General features: G+C 39.7%; 1 protein-coding gene across 1 annotated transcript; it reads right to left on the minus strand.

Moving 5' to 3' along the window:
• Window positions 1-97: 97 nt before the first annotated feature.
• LOC144646919 (telomerase protein component 1-like) lies at window positions 98-17,940 on the minus strand. Its single transcript, XM_078506626.1, has 12 exons — window positions 17,195-17,940; window positions 16,561-16,745; window positions 16,156-16,384; window positions 14,811-14,906; window positions 14,252-14,363; window positions 13,521-13,838; window positions 12,255-12,373; window positions 7,459-7,674; window positions 5,808-6,020; window positions 4,897-5,094; window positions 3,432-3,653; window positions 98-2,576 (listed from the first exon to the last, which is right to left on the minus strand). The coding sequence occupies exons 1-12, from the start codon at window positions 17,858-17,860 to the stop codon at window positions 2,244-2,246; spliced, it is 2,907 nt and encodes a 968-aa protein (XP_078362752.1). The 5' UTR covers window positions 17,861-17,940; the 3' UTR covers window positions 98-2,243.
• Between the last annotated feature and the right edge of the window lie 56 nt (window positions 17,941-17,996).

Genomic DNA, 17,996 nt, shown 5'->3' on the forward strand with positions numbered 1-17,996 from the left:
TTTATTATAAAAAGCTATTACATGTAAATAAAATAACCAGTTATATTGGCTGTGCTTAGAATTTTTCATGTGTATTACCAAACCACGAATGTTAACCTCTAAAAGGAGGATTTTCAGTGACGCGTAATTTTTTTACGTGCGTTCAAAAATTTAGAGACAATGTATGAACAGTTTGCGTACACGTTTACGCAAGTCGTTCATACATCGTCTCCAATTTTTTTCACGCACGTAAACGCACGTAGAAAAAATTAAACATCAGTGGAAATCCACCTTTAAGGAACGAAGATGATCCTCGTATCTTTAGTTTCTTCGACAACTGGTACAACAATAACCAATAAAACAAAAACAAAAAGAACAGAGTTCTTTGGTACTCTCTTTACTCTGCAAACGTCTTTATTGTACTGTTTAATTTAAATATTAAAGTGATTTTTTTCGAGCTCACTAGCTCTTAGGCACTATGTGTACGAATAACGATCGATTAATTGATTGTTTGGTTGATTGAAAACTATTGAAAACGCGTGAAATGTAAAAGAGAACTATTCCTTTGAAATACAGAATTCCCAACACTTGCGATGAATAGGTACTCTTTTCAAAAACAAATGAGTATCAAAGCTTGCAACTTTTACTATCAAATTCTACTGCACAGATATTCCAGTTGTCTGGGCTATTCGCATCGCGTTCATTTCCGCCTTTGAAAACGATACTTACGACAGGTAGACCTAATATTATATACAGCGAGTTCCCTTCATTATTTTACAATACATCTCATTACATACAAAGCTTTACTTCCATTATATTGTTGCATTGCGTGCTGCATTACAATGGTAGTACACTACACAAATATTACCATACTAGTACATGCATATATGCATAGGCACGGTTTTTAAATATGCACTGTCGTTTATCATTAAAGGAACTATTTCACGATATTTAAAGTCATTTTATGATGACTTGTACTTCAATCACATGGACGATAGACGAACTGAAAAATTAAAGCAAATGAAAACTGAAAGAAAACTGACCAATGTTTGCCAACAACTAATTATATCAATCAGCTATGCACCAATTTGATTGGCCACGATCGAAAATCCGAGACGAACACTTCTGGATGATGCACTCTATCTATACTATGAAGACTATAGCCGATAGCTAAAATGTAGCCTATACGCAAAATCGACACTCTCCCGAAATCCTACACGATTTTTGATGGCGTAGATGTAAACTGTCTTTGCAAGTCTTTCTGCGTCTATCTGTTCCCTTTTTTCTTTTCGACTCTTTGGAAAATCTCATTACGATTAATTGGTTTACGGTTTACGACAACGACGAGAAAGCTACTCTAGAAAACACAGTGGAATTCAAATTTGTCCCAACCTCCAAGGGAAACGAAAATTGGTATAAGAAATCGGGAATTTGAAAAATTGGGGGTAAAAAATTGCAGTGTTCGGCTAAGGGAAGGAAAAAAAATATTTGCTTCGAGTTATGGGGATGTTTGAGAAATTGGAATTCTTACACTGTAAACTGTTGTTTATAGTGGCCATGCACTATAGCTAGTTTACAGGCATGCCAGTGAAACTGAGGAAACAAATATTTTAAATGGACATAACATAGATAAAAAAAATCCCAACTCAGCAGGAGGCAGACCAGTTGGCGGTATACAAAGCGTGACCGAGGATTTAAACTCGGGACCAAATCCAGCTAGTGGCAGCTCGGGTAGCAGCTCTTGCCAGGTTTCACATGAATGGCTCGTTACCCTTCGAGAAAACAACAGAACAAACAAGAGGAACAATACCCCTAGCCCCCAAAACAATAGCAATTGCTTCACTATAGAGCGGTTTTCACTTGAGTGTCGAAAGTAAATTGCGTTTGCTTTGGTTTTGCATTACTACGCTTAGTGATTGGCTTAAAAATCTCGCGCCACTTACTCAGCCAATCAGGAGTAAAACCAAAACCAATCGTGACTCGCTCGCGCACGTTTTCCCGCGCTTCGTGCCGGCTACATGTATTTGCTTCGAGTTTTGATTGGTTCACTGGATTGTCTGTGCGTTTTGTGATTGGCCAGAGTAATTACTTTGGTTTTGGTTTTACGACACTCAATTGAAAACTGCTCTAGGACTTGCAGAATTACAAGCTCACGAGAGCTGCTACAGTACTGTGAGTGGCAGGGTGGAGGATTTGAACCTGGGCCCTCCGGATTAAAACACCAGCGCCCTAAACCACTCGGACACGCTTGCCTCCGTATGTGATCAATCCCCTTCGAGCATCGCACATTTCTTAATCCCCAGATTTTGACAAAACGCACACAGGTAGGACTTAACAGAGTTCCGAAAGGCAGGCCTCCTGCATAAAAAGCACATCTTTGTGTTAGGACCTCCAAGAGGCGGCCTATGAAAATGGCAGACCATGGCGGCGCTTTGGTCGTTTTTCGACAGTGTGAAGCGTCCGCAAACAAAACATGCATCTTTGTTCGATTGAAACCTATCTCCAAAATCTCCCCGCCTCATGCTGCAGAATTGGCAGATGTGAACATCGTGGGCGAACGGTGTTCCTTTTTGAAGTATTCTGTTACAACGCAGATCCTGAAAATATAAATAGCAGTTAAGTGTTAGTAAAAGCAGGGGCCCGTGTACATGATTCCGGTAAGACTTTCATTCCGTCGTTCCTGAATAAAGTTCGTTCTACATTCACATGGCAGAGTCGACCGGCTTAACCTAAGGCGTTTTCACGTGCGTGGCTTTCGCGCGAGATAAAATAACAAGGATGGCGCAGGTTTCGCGTAAACATGTTATTGTGCCCACTTATGGCGACATTTGCAATTTTAACGAGCAATTTGACCATAGACCTTTTGCATAAATGGCGTCTGCATTTGAATAACAATACAGATACATCCTATGCCTCACGTTCACGTAAAAAATCCTTTGTCAAAAACACCCACACGAGGCTAAGGATGTAGATAGTATTGTTATTCAAATTTGGGCGCCATTTATGCAAAGGTCTATAGGGCTGCTTCTTTTGGCTAAACAGGAAATGCTATTACGTTTTTTTTTTTCGGTCTGAGTTCAAACTGTGGCCTCCGTATACGGTTTCAACTCGGAACAAAATTTCTTTTGTGTTTACATAATACCAGAAAATATGTCATTCCAGAACAAAAATTTTATCCCGGAATGACTTGACATTCGTCTCGGTATCATGTAAACGGATACAGAGAAATATATCATGGGGATGGAATGAACTCGTTCCAGAATGAACGTCATTCCGGAATCATGTAAACAGGCCCTAAAGCTGGTAAGCCAAAAGAAAGAAAATTATACAGAAAGAGTAGAAAAGTTGCCGAAAAGCAATACAATATGGTGGCAGCCGGAACAAATGCCATCACAAAATTCATGTTGAAAGTAATAATAAAAATCGCTTCCAGTGTTTATTGTTGACATTACCTTGTAGTAACTGAGTTTCCAGAAGCCATTTTTTTTGATGGAGCGCTCGTCCTCCCTCAGAAACTCGAGAAGCCTTTTCTTTTCGCCAGCTAATTTGAGTTGTTCTGGCGCCATAAAGATCACTCGATCTTCATCTTTGCAGTGATCTACAAAGAACTTTGCCAGTTTTAAATGAAACTTTCTCTTTTCCTCAGAGTCCACGAGAATGGTTTCCATAACAACCTGTCAGAATGGATAGAAGTACAAATCAACTGGAAGGCATTTGTGTCGTACACTGGTCAAGGAGCGAAGGATTTTTACATTTTTGAAGGATTTTAAACGATTTTTGTGGCATAAACACGATACTTCGCGCACCGTGATTGGTTGAAGAATATTCACCACAACAATATGGAAACAAACAATTTTGCGACCGTAGCGAATATTTCACATAGAGCGATTTTCACTTGAGTGTCGAAAGTAATTCATGTTCGCTTTGGTTTTGCATTGCTACGCTTAGTCATTGATTTAAGCCTGGTTTCCATATGATCGCGGACGATCGCAATGGATCGCAGACGATCGCAGGTTCTGCGATCTGCGATCATATGGAAACACGCATCTGCGATCGTTTGCGATCGTCTTCGATCAATCGCACACGATCGCAGAAAATAGAACCAAGTTCTATTCCCTGCGATCGTCTGCGATCGTTGCGATCATATGGAAACACAATTGCGATCAATTGCGATCGAAATTTATCCCATAATATTGATAATCGATCCCATCATTCAACACCATTCAACACTTTTGCGATCGTCTGCGATCGTTTGCGATCATATGGAAACGTATTATAAAATTTGAAAACGATCTCTGGCTTAAAAACTTTAAAAATACGAGCTTTCGGCTGTTTGAACTACAGCCTTCGACGGGTAAAATGTAAAAAGGTAAAAAATTCAGAGTGTAAAGTGAGAAATAAAAATGCTAATAACTAAGAATATTTGTTAAAAAGAATGTTGTCCCGTCCAGGTTGAGGACAGGAATTGTTATCCGCTTTGGGAGTTAGTTTGGATTGCCACGCTTCCAATGTTTTTACGGAAACAGTTCGCTCTTCGATCGTTGCGACCACACGGTTCAGTAATTTTATGCGATTTTGAGATCGTCTGCGATCCAGTGCGATCGTCTGCGATCATATGGAAACCAGGCTTTAAAAAACTCGCGCCAATTTCTTAGCCAATCACAAGTAAAACCAAAACCAATCGTGACTCGCTTGCGCACGTTTTCCCGCGCTTCACGCCGGTTACATGTATTTGTTGTGATTGGATCACTGGATTGTCTATCTCTTTTGTGATTGGCCAGAATGATTACTTTGGTTTTGGTTTTACGACACTCAGTTGAAATCGCTTTAACAACAGCCGTGAAAGTTTGGGAAAACTGATCATCTGGGAAACTATCAGTTCAGAGTAATAAAAATTAAACAGACTGCTTTTAATACCTCTTCTATTGATGCATGGAAAAAATCGAGTCGCTCTTGTTCTCCTCTGCCACCAATGTTCCTAAGAAATGGCTTTAATGTTCGTCTTACTTCAGCCCAGATCATCATCGGAACGGTCTCAGTTAAATCATCACTAAGGAGGTACTGAAGCTCAGTTTCACTTAAACCACCCCTGCTGCTAGCCAACAGCCCTAAGAACTACAAGAAAAAATAGGTCTTGATTAAAAAAAAAAAAAAAAAAAAGAGGAGACCACACATAGGTGGTTTCAAAAAGGACCTCGAAGATTAAAACTCAAAACTAAAATTAACTACATTAAAAAAAGTTAAGTGGACTAAAAATAAGAATTTTATAAACACTTAAATTAAAAAATTAAAAACCTGCCGCTTAAGAATATTTACATTGTCAGAGTTTCGTATAATCTGACTAAGAGAATTAAAATCGTTGGTGAGTCTGTGTGAATCTGTGTGATAAAATCTCTATTCGGCAGTCAACGTCAGATTCAATAGGCCCTTTTCCGAGTTACCCTTTGCCTCTGTTTCAAAACGAGCCTACATGAAAATGAGTTTCACCTACAGTTCCATTTTCATGCAAATCAAACTCATTTTCATTGGAATGGTTTCTCAAGGTTTCGCACGTAGACTCGTTTTGAAACAGAGGCAAAGGGTAACTCGGAAATGGCCTATGTTTTGCAGGTTTCTCGACCTATCCGAGGAGAGACTGAGCCCGCGCTTTGCAGGGACGTTGCTAAGCAACATGACGTTCCCAATGACGTAGAATTCACGTGAAAACTTTCTTTATTAGACAAGAAAAATCGGAAACTCCTCGCATGCGTTAACGAAGAATTATCAAAACTGACAGTTTTACCTTCGTTTGTAATAGAGATGGCCGTTCAAATGAGGCAAAAAATTACCTTGTGAACGTTATTATCCTCGTCCTCGTTGGCGAGTCTGTCTATTATAAACTGCAGAAGTTCTTTTAACGTGGCTGGTAAACTCTTGATGTGGCGAGTGATTGTTTCAAAAACACCAAATACACGCAGCTCTTCACATGATAGTGATAACCACAGAGGATTGGTTGCTCCTGGTGAGCCAATCAATAACTCCATCTGCTCTGCATCGAGTTTCTGGAAACAAGAATGATTCGATTTAGCGCCCGGGGCGCTTATTTACTTTTGGCACCTCAAGGGAGGGCGCTTATTCGGGACAGGGCGCTTATTTAATTTCTTGAGAAACAACCAAATGTATCTAACAATAACAGAAACTGTAACAGTTAGAAATTGTTTATAGTTCAGTTCCTTTTAAAATAATTGTTCATTTTAGCAGTAAATATATACATGAACTGTACGGCGAACGGTCAGGAGTTTATCTAGTTGACGTCAATGACTTCAGTATGGGCAGTTATCCACAATAGGGGCACTTATTAGAATAGGGGTGCTTAAAAGAACGGGGGCGCTAATTAGAATGGGGGCGCTTATTGGAATAGGGGCGCTTATTTACAAAAACACATTTGAAGGGGGGCGTTTATTCGGAAGGGGGCGCTTATTGGAAGGAGGGCGCTAAATCGAATCATTACGGTAGTTACAGTGCGACTACTATTACCGGGGTCACTAAAACAAAATGTAACCAAGCAGGTCACAGGACGAAAACAAAAAAATCCAACTAAAGACGATTGAATCAATCGCAAGTGGGAAAGAAAGCAATATTCAAGACACAACTTTACTTGAAATTCATTGTTGTGTCCCGTAATCTGATTAATCAATTTTGTTTGACTGACCCCGGTAATAGTAGTCGCACTGTAACTATTTACAGTATAGAAAGGAAAACTCTCATAAGTGAGATATTAGTCTGCGAAATGTTAAGCCTGGTTTTCACTAGCGACGAAAGCACAAGGGCAAGAATAACAGCTCTCATTTCACCGTGAAAACGGCTTCGACTCAAGCAAAAGCACAAGCGCATTGCAGTTTTATGCTTGTGCTTGTGCTCGCAGCAAGCACAAGAACAAGGATCAAAATTTGTCCTTTTTCAGCTTTTTGCGTGATTGCGCTTATGCTTGCGTCGCTAGTGAAAACCAGGCTTTAGGTTTTACGTGACACTCTCCCAGTTCATGAATCTTTTTCCCGTTTTGAGCACTTTTCGTAAATGAACTTCTCTCCTCAAAATGACTACGAAAATCGTTTGTCGTGCTTTCTCATTTGCCACAACGAATAACTACTTGTCTAAACAAAAACGACCTTTTTTTAATTTCTCGACCGAAGACCAGATTTTAACCGGATTTATTCTTTTTTCGAAGCTTTGCATCCGATTTTATTTTCACTTCATTTTGAGTTTTATTTGATTATTCTCGGAAATAAAATCTTTGCAGTTATTTGTTCTTTATAGGACAACTTAAAACATTGCTGTGAACCACTTGGAGTCTAATCTTTGTGTGCAATTCAGTAACCGGAAGTTACTTTTTTTCATTTTGATTGGCTTATAGGCAAAACAAAATTCTTTAAACCTTCTGCTGAGTGGCGCGCTTAATTCAGAATTGAAACAGAGAGATACGACGTTTCAAGAAGATACCTTGTTGTACTTTCCTAATGTGCGTTTCACTATCTCTTGTCGTGCGGACTCATCAAGGTCTCCTATATGAAGTGGTACTGGATGGGGCGTGCGTTGTTCGCCGAACAGGATCCGAGCAGAGCGACTGTCAGTCACAGCACTGATCACACAACGCACATTGCGCGGGAAAATGCTTGGAAGCCAGTCTATGTGGTCTGTTGCTTCTACATCAGCTAGCTATGTAAAAATAAAACAGTGAGGAAGAGTAAAAACTTTGAAGACGTTAAAGGAGAAGTTCACTCCAGAATGGCCATTTATTTTCTTTACGCCAATAAAAAGTTTATACAAAGATATGTTATTCACTAAAATTTCAGCCTCCAATGTGTGCTATAACCCTAAGAAATCTTTCCCAAAACTCGACAACTGAACGCCGCCATCTTGGGGCTGGTAATGTATGCGTGACGTCAAAGAGCTCAGCCTGAAGTTTGGCGGGAAAATTTAAATACTCGAAACTCCTTGTTTCTTCGTAGTGGCTTTTGTCAGGTTTTGTCTGTCAAAATGCCTTTTTGTGCAGCTCCATTTTGCTCAAACAGAGCTCCAAGAAATACAAAAAAACAAGGAGTTTCGACTATTAAAATTTTCCCGCCAAACTTCAGGCTGAGCTCTTTGACGTCACGCATACATTACCAGCTCCAAGATGGCGGCGTTCAGTTGACGAGTTTTGGGAAAGATTTCGTAGGGTTATAGCGCACGTTGGAGGCTGAAATTTTGGTGAATAACATATCTTTGTGTAAACTTTTTATTGGCGTAAACAAAATAAATGGCCATTCTGGAGTGAACTTCTCCTTTAACTCGAGTTTCTAATGGGCTGGAATGTCACTCATCTTCTTGCCCTCTTCCCCAACCCCAGACTTCGGCTGGGCTGGGACCCAAATTGAAGGCGCGACAAACAACATTCTTTCGACAGTTGTTTTCAATTTTCGGCAGCGGGCATAAAGTATTGATAAAACAGCGACAAAGGACAAAATATTATTGACACGATTCGCAGTTGTATTGAATTACGTCATGGAGAGCGCTGACGTAATTTCAATCAATCAATAAAATTTATTTACCCTCGGAGCTGACAGGGGCTGACTAAGCCTGTTCTCTTTGGAGAGCGTTTCAAAACGTGCACGTTTTTGATGAATGCGATTGGGTGTTTTCATCGTTTTGGCGAGGACGATAGGCAAAACTGTGCGTTTAAAACAATCAAAGGTCTCTATGAGACTACGACTATTTTGCTATGGTCTATCTGTTGGCTGTCAATTGTGGTATGGAGTAGTGTTTTGCTAAAGGGTGAAAGACGCTTTTCATGTTGTTTAGGAGTGGAAGTCTTGAAAATAACTTAGCTTACCTGAATACTTTACACTTCCACATCACATTCTAAATTAAAACTGAAACCTAGAAGTCAACAACGCGCTGTTTACAAAACTCAACCGCAAATTAAGGAGCCAAAGAAAACCCAATCGAAAACACATTGAATATACTGTAGTACTCGTGTCGCGTATACGCTTATTCCGGCCTACTAAAGCAAACAAACAGTTCAGCGGTTCAATACATTCTTCATATATACCCACACCCCCGGCCCACACCGAAAAGAAATCCCTAGAATTGAGAACGCGAATAAATGATTATTTACTCGTGTTTAGCGAGACTAACGCAATCGATTGTCGCGAATGTGAAAGACTTGTAAAAGTACAAATTTGCGTTCTTAATCGTTTTAGGTTAAATATTAGCGCTCCTTTAGTGTGTTAGACGCTTGTACCAGTCCAAACTTGCGTTCTTACGTTCTTGGTTACATATTAGCGTCGCTTTAGTCTGTGAAAGACTTATACATTGCCTTCAAGTGTTGGCTGACGCTTTGTTCACCCACACCGAAAAGAACTCCCTTGAATTGAGAACGCGAATGATTATTTACTCGTGTTTAGCGTGACTAACGCAATCGATTGTCGCGAAAACAAATCCTTTAGGTTAAATATTAGCGCGACTTATACGTTGCCTTCAAGTGTTGACTGACGCATTGTTCACCCACACCGAAAAGAAATCCCTTGAATTGAGAACGCGAATAAATGATTATTCACTCGTGTTAAGCGTGACTAACGCAATCGATTGTCGCGAAAATATCTGATTTGAGATACTCAGGCATAAAAATAATTGTTATATAACGTTTATACATGTGACAAGTCACGTTTTTAACACGAGATAGCAAGTGTTGACGCAATACTAATGAGATACCCTTTCATCACCCACAGCGGCTAATGGAGTTCAAGTCTAATTTCCGGTCCAAAAATATCGCACGTAGACAAAAACAATTGTTATCATGGCGGGTGTTGAGCGCAGGTTGAGTGGAATGAAGTAGAAAGCGAGTTCTTCTAGGTTTTAGAAAATCTCTCAAGAGTTTTGTTCACAAAACATTTAAAGACGAACAAAGGGAGTGTATTCGACGAATAGTTTGTGAAAGAAAAGATGATTTGGCGGTGCTTCCGATGGGATTCGGTAAGAGCGTGATCTATCACCAGTGGTGTCGAAGAGTATTACATCACACCACCAAAGACGCCAGACGATCGTGCCAGTGACGAAAACTACGACCTTTAAATGATTGACCTGAGCCTTACACAAAATCAGCCTTTGCCCCGGGGGGGGGACTCAAAAAATTTTTATACGGGGAGGCTCCGCCCCAAGTTCTAACCCCTTACCCTTTTATATACCATTTTTGACAGAAAGTGTACCCCTTTCGTATACCTTTAACTGAAAAAAGGTACCCCTTTCATATACTTGAGATACATGGCGTGGACTTAAAATAGGACGTTTTCTTGTCATTTTTATGTAGCTCTTAATAAATTAAAATAATACAGACATAAATTGCGTCTGCTCGAAATATTTTAATTAAAGGCCCTTTTAAATAGGCAAATGACAGATTTCCATACCCTTTCATATACTTAAACTCGTGAAATCCCTACCCTTTCATATACCTGAGGCCTGAAAAAGGTACCCCTTTCGGGCGGAGCCTCCCCGTATAGGCCATTATAGGGAGTACCCCCCCCGGGGCCTTTGCAGAAATCAAATTTTAAAAACCATCCGATCAGCTCGTAATGTGAGTCTTATGCGTATTTTTCTCGTCTTTTGCCCGATAAAATGTGCGAAACATTCATTTTTCCGTGCTACGGCGGAATTTTAAAATAAATAAATATTATCGCTGAAAAGGGTTTCTTGAAAGTTGGGACAAGCATGTTGCCTCATCCTCGGTGTAAGAAGAACGCGAATAAATGATTATTTACTCGTGTTTAGCGAGACTAACGCAATCGATTGTCGCGAATGTGAAAGACTTGTAAAAGTACAAATTTGCATTCTTAATCGTTTTAGGTTAAATATTAGCGCTCCTTTGGTGTGTTAGACGCTTGTACCAGTCCAAACTTGCGTTCTTACGTTCTTGGTTACATATTAGCGTCGCTTTAGTCTGTGAAAGACTTATACATTGCCTTCAAGTGTTGGCTGACGCTTTGTTCGCCCACACCGAAAAGAAATCCCTTGAATTGAGAACGCGAATGATTATTTACTCGTGTTTAGCGTGACTAACGCAATCGATTGTCGCGAAAACAAATCCTTTAGGTTAAATATTAGCGCGACTTATACGTTGCCTTCAAGTGTTGACTGACGCATTGTTCACCCACACCGAAAAGAAATCCCTTGAATTGAGAACGCGAATAAATGATTATTCACTCGTGTTAAGCGTGACTAACGCAATCGATTGTCGCGAAAACAAATCCTTAGTTGTGTCATATCGGATTTGAGATACTCACGCATAAAAATAATTGTTATATAACGTTTATACATGTGACAAGTCACGTTTTTAATGAGATACCCTTTCATCACCCACAGCGGCTAATGGAGTTCAAGTCTAATTTCCGGTCCAAAAATATCGCACGTAGACAAAAACAATTGTTATCATGGCGGGTGTTGAGCGCAGGTTGAGCGGAATGAAGTAGAAAGCGAGTTCTTCTAGGTTTTAGAAAATCTCTCAAGAGTTTTGTTCACAAAACATTTAAAGACGAACAAAGGGAGTGTATTCGACGAATAGTTTGTTGTAAAAGAAAAGATAATTTCCGTTCTTAATCATTTTAGGTTAAATATTAGCGCCCGGCTTCAGTGAGTGAGACGCTTGTACTAGTACAACGCTTTAGACTGTGAAACACTGAACCACTCACATTCTCGATTAGTTGTGTCATATCTCATTTGAGATACTCACGCATAAAAATAACTGTTATATAACGTTTATACATGTGACAAGTCACGTTTTTAACACGAGATCGCAATTGTTGACGCAATACTAATGAGAGACCCTTTCATCACCTACAGCGGAATATGTGACAAGTCACGTCTTTAACACGAGATCGGAAGTGTTGACGCAATAATAATAAGAGACCCTTTCATCGCCCACTAAGCGGAAAGAACTCCCTTGAGAAATTAAAACAGTCCCTTGAGAAATTAAAAAAGTCCCTTGAGAGTAGACAAGAATGTTCCAAATTTTGCCCACATCACTCCTAATCTCCTACTTCTGCTTGTAAACAAGCAAAATAGTCGAAAAAATGAACTGGTATATAGTGTGATCGAGGACTCAGCGTGCCGTTGTAAAAAGATGGGAACTTTTCTGTCTATGATAACGCGCCTTTTTAGCCGGGTTGCCCGCGCACGTGCACTGTTAACAAGACACGCGTGATGGTTGAACAACTCTACGAGTGGTAAACTTGATGTGTAAGTAAAGGAAGTGCCATCTTTACCTGATTAACTGCATCAATGATTATCACAAACACCTCATCTCTTTTGCCAATTTCTTCCAGTTCTTTCTTGATCTCCTGTTTAAGTTGATCCTTGCTCATGTCTTCAAGATTGGGAGGATCTTCAGGTTGTATCGTTATGACAGAAAGGTTAGAAACTACAATTAATATAATTTTAAAGGAGCAACGTCACGTTATTTTTAGTCATTTTTCTGGTTACTTTTAAATTGAAGGAAACCTCAAAATAATAGTTTTTTAACAGAAAAACAACAAAGGAGTAACAAACACGCAAAAATTACCAAGGATGGTTTTGACGGACGAAGATAAAGACTGATTACGAACGACAAACTTGAAAACAGTTTCCTTTTTTTTAAGATGCATTGTCCGTGATGTAGCTCCTTTAAGATCAAATGATACCTTTTATAAATTTACTAAATGAGAGAGCAACACGATTATGCAACAAATTTTAACAGGCTTCTCACTTAATTCTAAACGGCAACCACGCCTCCCATTAGTTATCTTCACTTGCTATTGGGTTCCTGTCATTTGTCAGTACTGTTCTTAGTACAAAATCAAATTATAGCTAATTATTACTGTTTGCTTTCATGCTTAAAATAGGAAACTAACCCCCCCCCCCTGCTCTTCAAAACCTGTAGAAAATAAAAACTCAATTGTAGCGAGCCTTATAAATTAACTGAGGAACAATTTGGATGGTTAAGGACTCACGAGTTCGCTTGAGTTGTTCTTTATCGAATCGAATTCAGTTTATAATGGGCCTCTTGCAACAAACGGTTTCACGAGACAACCACCACCAAGCTCACACACTGGGACTGATCCAAGATAAAGAAACATCAAGCTTTACTGGTTAAAGTTGTTGTGTTTTCTTTTGCCTTTCGACATTGCGGATTTTGTACTATGTGTGGGCTATCACTTTTCTTTTCAAAAATCAAAATGTTTTTTTAAATATATGTGACTGGATTATAAAAACCAGGTCAGGGAAAAGTGACCTCAGTATTTTTGACCATATACTTTTGAGTGCGATATGACTAAAAACATGGCTAAGAAAAAAACAAGGCTGAAAGGTAGGTAGATAATAGAGAGGAGAAGAAAGAAAAGACTAACATTCCCTTTAGTTTTTATATCATCTTCTTTGAAGATATTTTCTCGCGAGAGAAAGCGTTTACAGCGATTTACGCTCAAAAAGGTGAAAATTACGTTAACCTGGTTTAGATAAATCCAGACATATATCTAGTGACAATTTTCACAAACCTGGCGTGCTAAAACCCTTCAACCATCGGAGAAGTTTCTCTACAAGTTTAACCGGATTTAATGATCCCGGACCAGCCCCAACAAAATGAAAGAATAATGGCCATCCAAGCTTTTTGATCTCCAGCGTGCAATGCGCCATCAGTGCGGACTTTCCAGAACCCGAGGAGCCCAGGACTATAAGTGGAGTAAGGCCCTCTGTACCGGACCCGTCAGATATTGTGCCATGCTGGACATACTCCATTACAGTGGAAATCTCTTTACTCCGCCCCAGGACAAGTTGACCTCGCAGTTCAATAAACTGGTTATGCATTGAGAGCTCTGCACCAAGAAAATACAAAAGAAGGAAAATTAAACATGACTCATCTTTCCAAGCTTTATTCTGGATTCTTATCTTAACTTTAGGGAGTTACTGTGGCCGTTAGTTTCTGTCTAAAACAATGAGACAAATACTCTCAAAGTGTCCCTCCCCGGGGTGTACTCTCAGAAAATTTGGTGGGGTTTGGTGCGCGTCCTGGAACAAAATACCTAAAAATGCCAAAAATGCCTATTTCAGACCAGAACCTAACAAAGAAATGCCGGCCAAAGTGCATTCCCCCCCCCCCCCCCACCGGTAGAAAAATTGCATACTTCCAGAGGTAATCAGTTAAAATACAGAGCCAGGATGGGTAATATTCATAGGAACCTATTACCCTATCGGCACTTAAAAACAGATGATGAGTAATCAGACCTACCAATCTCTTCTGCAGATAGCTGCTGGTTTACTGCAGGAATTGATCTGCTAATGGCTGATTTGAAAAATTCAAGCACAGCTGAACTGAAATTCTCCAACCCTTTGAGTTTGACCTGAAATTATTGAAAACATGTTGCATATTATTGGTAAAAAAGGCTTTTTAGAAGATGAGATCTTTCAAAAGAAGACAAGATTAACGCTCACAGAAGTATTGAAAACAAAGACCCCATAAACGGAGACCGAAGACCCCAAAAATCGAAAAATGAAGAAACTCAAACTCGAAAACAATGACCTCAAAAAGGAAAACGAAGACCCCAAACACTAAACCTAAGACCCCTAGCTAAACTGGAAAACGAAGACCCTTAAACTGGAAAAAACAAGAAAACGAAAACCCTAAAAGCTCAAAATGAAGATCCCAAAAGACGCGAAAACAATGACCCCTCAACTCCGGTCTGGGGATTATTTGTACAGACATCTTTTCCTTTTCTGCATGAAACAGTAAGGAAAAACTAGATGTTAATCAAGAGCTGTAAGGTCCTGTAAATATGCTAAATAAATACCTTTGGCCTTCCTGATGACTCATCAATCCCGTCATACTGGCATGAATAATCAAATACTTGTCCTGGGAATCTTTGTCTCAGTTTATCCTTTAATGCCTAAAAAACATGGAAAATAGATGCTACATTGACACAGTGGGCTATAATTTCCGCCTTTCTATTTTGAAGTACCGGTAATAAGATTTCAAAAGAATTACAGAGGTTGACAATGGTGGGGGATGCTTGGGAGCCTAAACAGAAGTTTGGGTGTGGGTGTGCCATTAAAGCCTTATTTATTTTCTCTGTTAATTAAAAGGCAGCTTTAGTTGATACGTTGTTGACCAATCATATCTCATGCTGGTAACTAGCCTATTCCAGACATCCAGTTAGCTGGGGAGAAGCGCCAAAATGGGATTAGCGCAAAGACCGGTGTGTGGAAAAAATGGCGAGGGACTAAGACTAAGTCCTCCACACCCCTCCCCTAATTTTTTTGCTCGCCGATTTTTGCTCTGCTCCCCAACTAACCGGCACCTTGAACAGGCTAATCTGGTTACCCAAATGATCTCAAGAATGCTTGTGCCGAAAGCTGGTGCTCTGAGTCTCTTCCTAAGTTTCTACAGTGCAAGCAAATTACAAACCATGATGTAAAACGTGATCATGTTGTTTTGAGTGAAAGATTCAGACATGACAGCCTAATGGTTAGCATACTGGTCCCTGGATCGAGCAGTAAGGGGTTTGAGCCCTGGTCGGCAGGTCACTGCATTGTGTTCTTGGGCAAGACACCAAGGGACAAGCTCCAGCCTGATGGGCAACAAGGCAGAGTTAACCTCACTCAAAAAAGGCAAGGGGTTGGGGGGGGATTGAAGGTGGGCCCTCTCTTGCTCCAAGATGGGAGGGGGGGGGTGGTCCCCAAAAAATGTTCTGCTGTTCAGGCAGTATATTTTTCAGGAATAAAAAAGTAAAAATAAAAATAAAATAAAAATAAAATAAAAAAAAATAAAAAAAAAATAAAAAAAATATTTTTCAGGAATTAGGGGAGGGGTGGGTAGGACAAACAGAATGCATGTTGGACAAAACTACTGAAGGAGGGTCATATTGTTAGGTGGAATGCTGTCATTGGGTGCCTTAAATTTTTTATAGAAATTCCACATTTGAGCCCAGTGGCCCTGTTTTATGGCTGGTACATAATATTCCAATTTCTGTAGCAAGAAGCAACTAGGAGAATTTTTTACTAATTTTTTCCCTGGATGGGATGCTAGTCCATCTCAGGGTTACCCCCAGCATTAAATTAATTATACTAGGTACCCAAATTATCAAAATTTTATCTATTTTTCAAGGTTACGTGTATACATAAATTTTCTTAAATTACCTTTAACTGTGCTTTGTTTAGGGGATGAACATCTACAAAATCTCTTCTCATCTCTGGAGGCAGATCTTTTAAAAACTCAGCATCTCTAACCAGGAATGCAGCATTTTGACTTTGCATTCTGTATGCTGCATGGATGATCTCCATGTGTGTTATTGAAGTAGGAAAGATCCATTTGTACTCTTCTTGAATCTCTTGTGATATTTCAGAAGAACTTGGAATCCACCCATACCTGCAAGTTTATAAAAAATACCTGTTTATTTTTCAATGTATCATAAAATTAAAAAATATGTATCCTCAGGGGCTTACAATTATCAGAAGAAATTTTATTTGTCTTTGGGTCTCTAAGTGTTATCCCAATAAAAACCTTATCAGACAAAAATGCATTTGACATTAGCAAATCATCACCTTTCTCCAAGCATGTTCAAGAAAAATGGTTCCCCATCTGTTTCCTCTGAACATCGATCAATTTCACCCAGACAAGTTCTGATAGTTGCTTCAGTTGTTGCGTCTTTAGGGACACCCCATCTAAGGTCACACTCAATCAGATGGATTGACTTCTCTTCACACCATTCACGCAATTCAGGGACAACCTGTAGAACAAAAAGCTGAATGGCTGAGAACTGTTTGCAATGATTCCCCCCTCTGGATTGACTGTCATGTGAATAATAGCTGACAGTCAAAAATTGGATCCAAAAGAGTTTATAAAGTCATAGCTCTAAGAGCAGTGTAGTAATTTTCATCTAAACTTTCTGAGAGTTTTCCACCCACTCCTCCCTTGGGCGTTTTTATTCATCAATTTTGGTTACTAATTTAGGTTTCCATGGAAACAGAGAACTCTAACAAAAGATTCTGACACCTTTCTTACAGAATATTGCTCTGAATAAATCAATGTACTAAAGTTGGAATTTTTGGAACCCAATTATTACAAACGGGGCCTTTTAAATACCGGTAAAACATTGATAACTCAGCAAATCGTAAATATTCTCTGTGAGCCAAACTCATTCATGCATATTAAACAACAATAGAAGTTCAGACATACTTTTTTCACTAAAACTTCTCTCTCGGCATGATAGTCAGCAAAAGTCGATGACACAAACAGTCTGACGACTCTCCAACCTTTGGTCTTTAATTCTGGTGAGGGGAAAGAAGTTGTATCCTTCTGATTTCTGCAAGTGTTTTCGATGTCTTGCCAACACTCGTCAACAACTTTTCGGATTTCTTTATCTAGATCTGAAGCTTGTGCTAACACATTAAATAGTTCGTCGTCGCCTGATGTCTTTGCATGTCCTGTAGTTTGTTTCTCAGCTGAGTTGTCCTTGCGGCTTGCATGACCAGGTTTAAAATCGTCAACAAATAAGTTTCGTTCTTCGTTACTCGCAGCTGGATGTAAAGGCGCACCCTCAACGGTTGAAGTTTGGTTCATAGTTTTTGAATCGTTAACAATCTTTGAGTTTTCTATATCAAGATCTCGCATATGTGAACTGCTGTCTGAGACATTTACCTCGCACTGCGATTGTGAAACAACTTCCCTAGTACCCGCAGAAAGAGAGTTCCCGGGTTCGGGCCCCGTGGCCTGCTTCTCATCGAAGGCATGATCATCGGCCGATTTAACCTCGTGAGTCTCGTGAGAACGACTTTCGTGCCCTGGAAAATCGTATGAATACCTCCCAGGAACTGGCCGAAAAAATGAACAACCTGCACCCATGCAAACAAAAAACTAAAAAAACCTTGGAAGGCTCGAGATATCTTTGACATGTTTAGTCACGAAACTCTAGAAGGATTGAATTTCATGCGGAAATGTACATAAATAGAAATTAGGTCACGAACGCTGTTCACGTGGT

This window comes from Oculina patagonica, chromosome 3 (genome assembly GCF_052425735.1).
Source record: "Oculina patagonica isolate OP01 chromosome 3, crgOcupat, whole genome shotgun sequence".
Taxonomy (NCBI): domain Eukaryota; kingdom Metazoa; phylum Cnidaria; class Anthozoa; order Scleractinia; family Oculinidae; genus Oculina; species Oculina patagonica.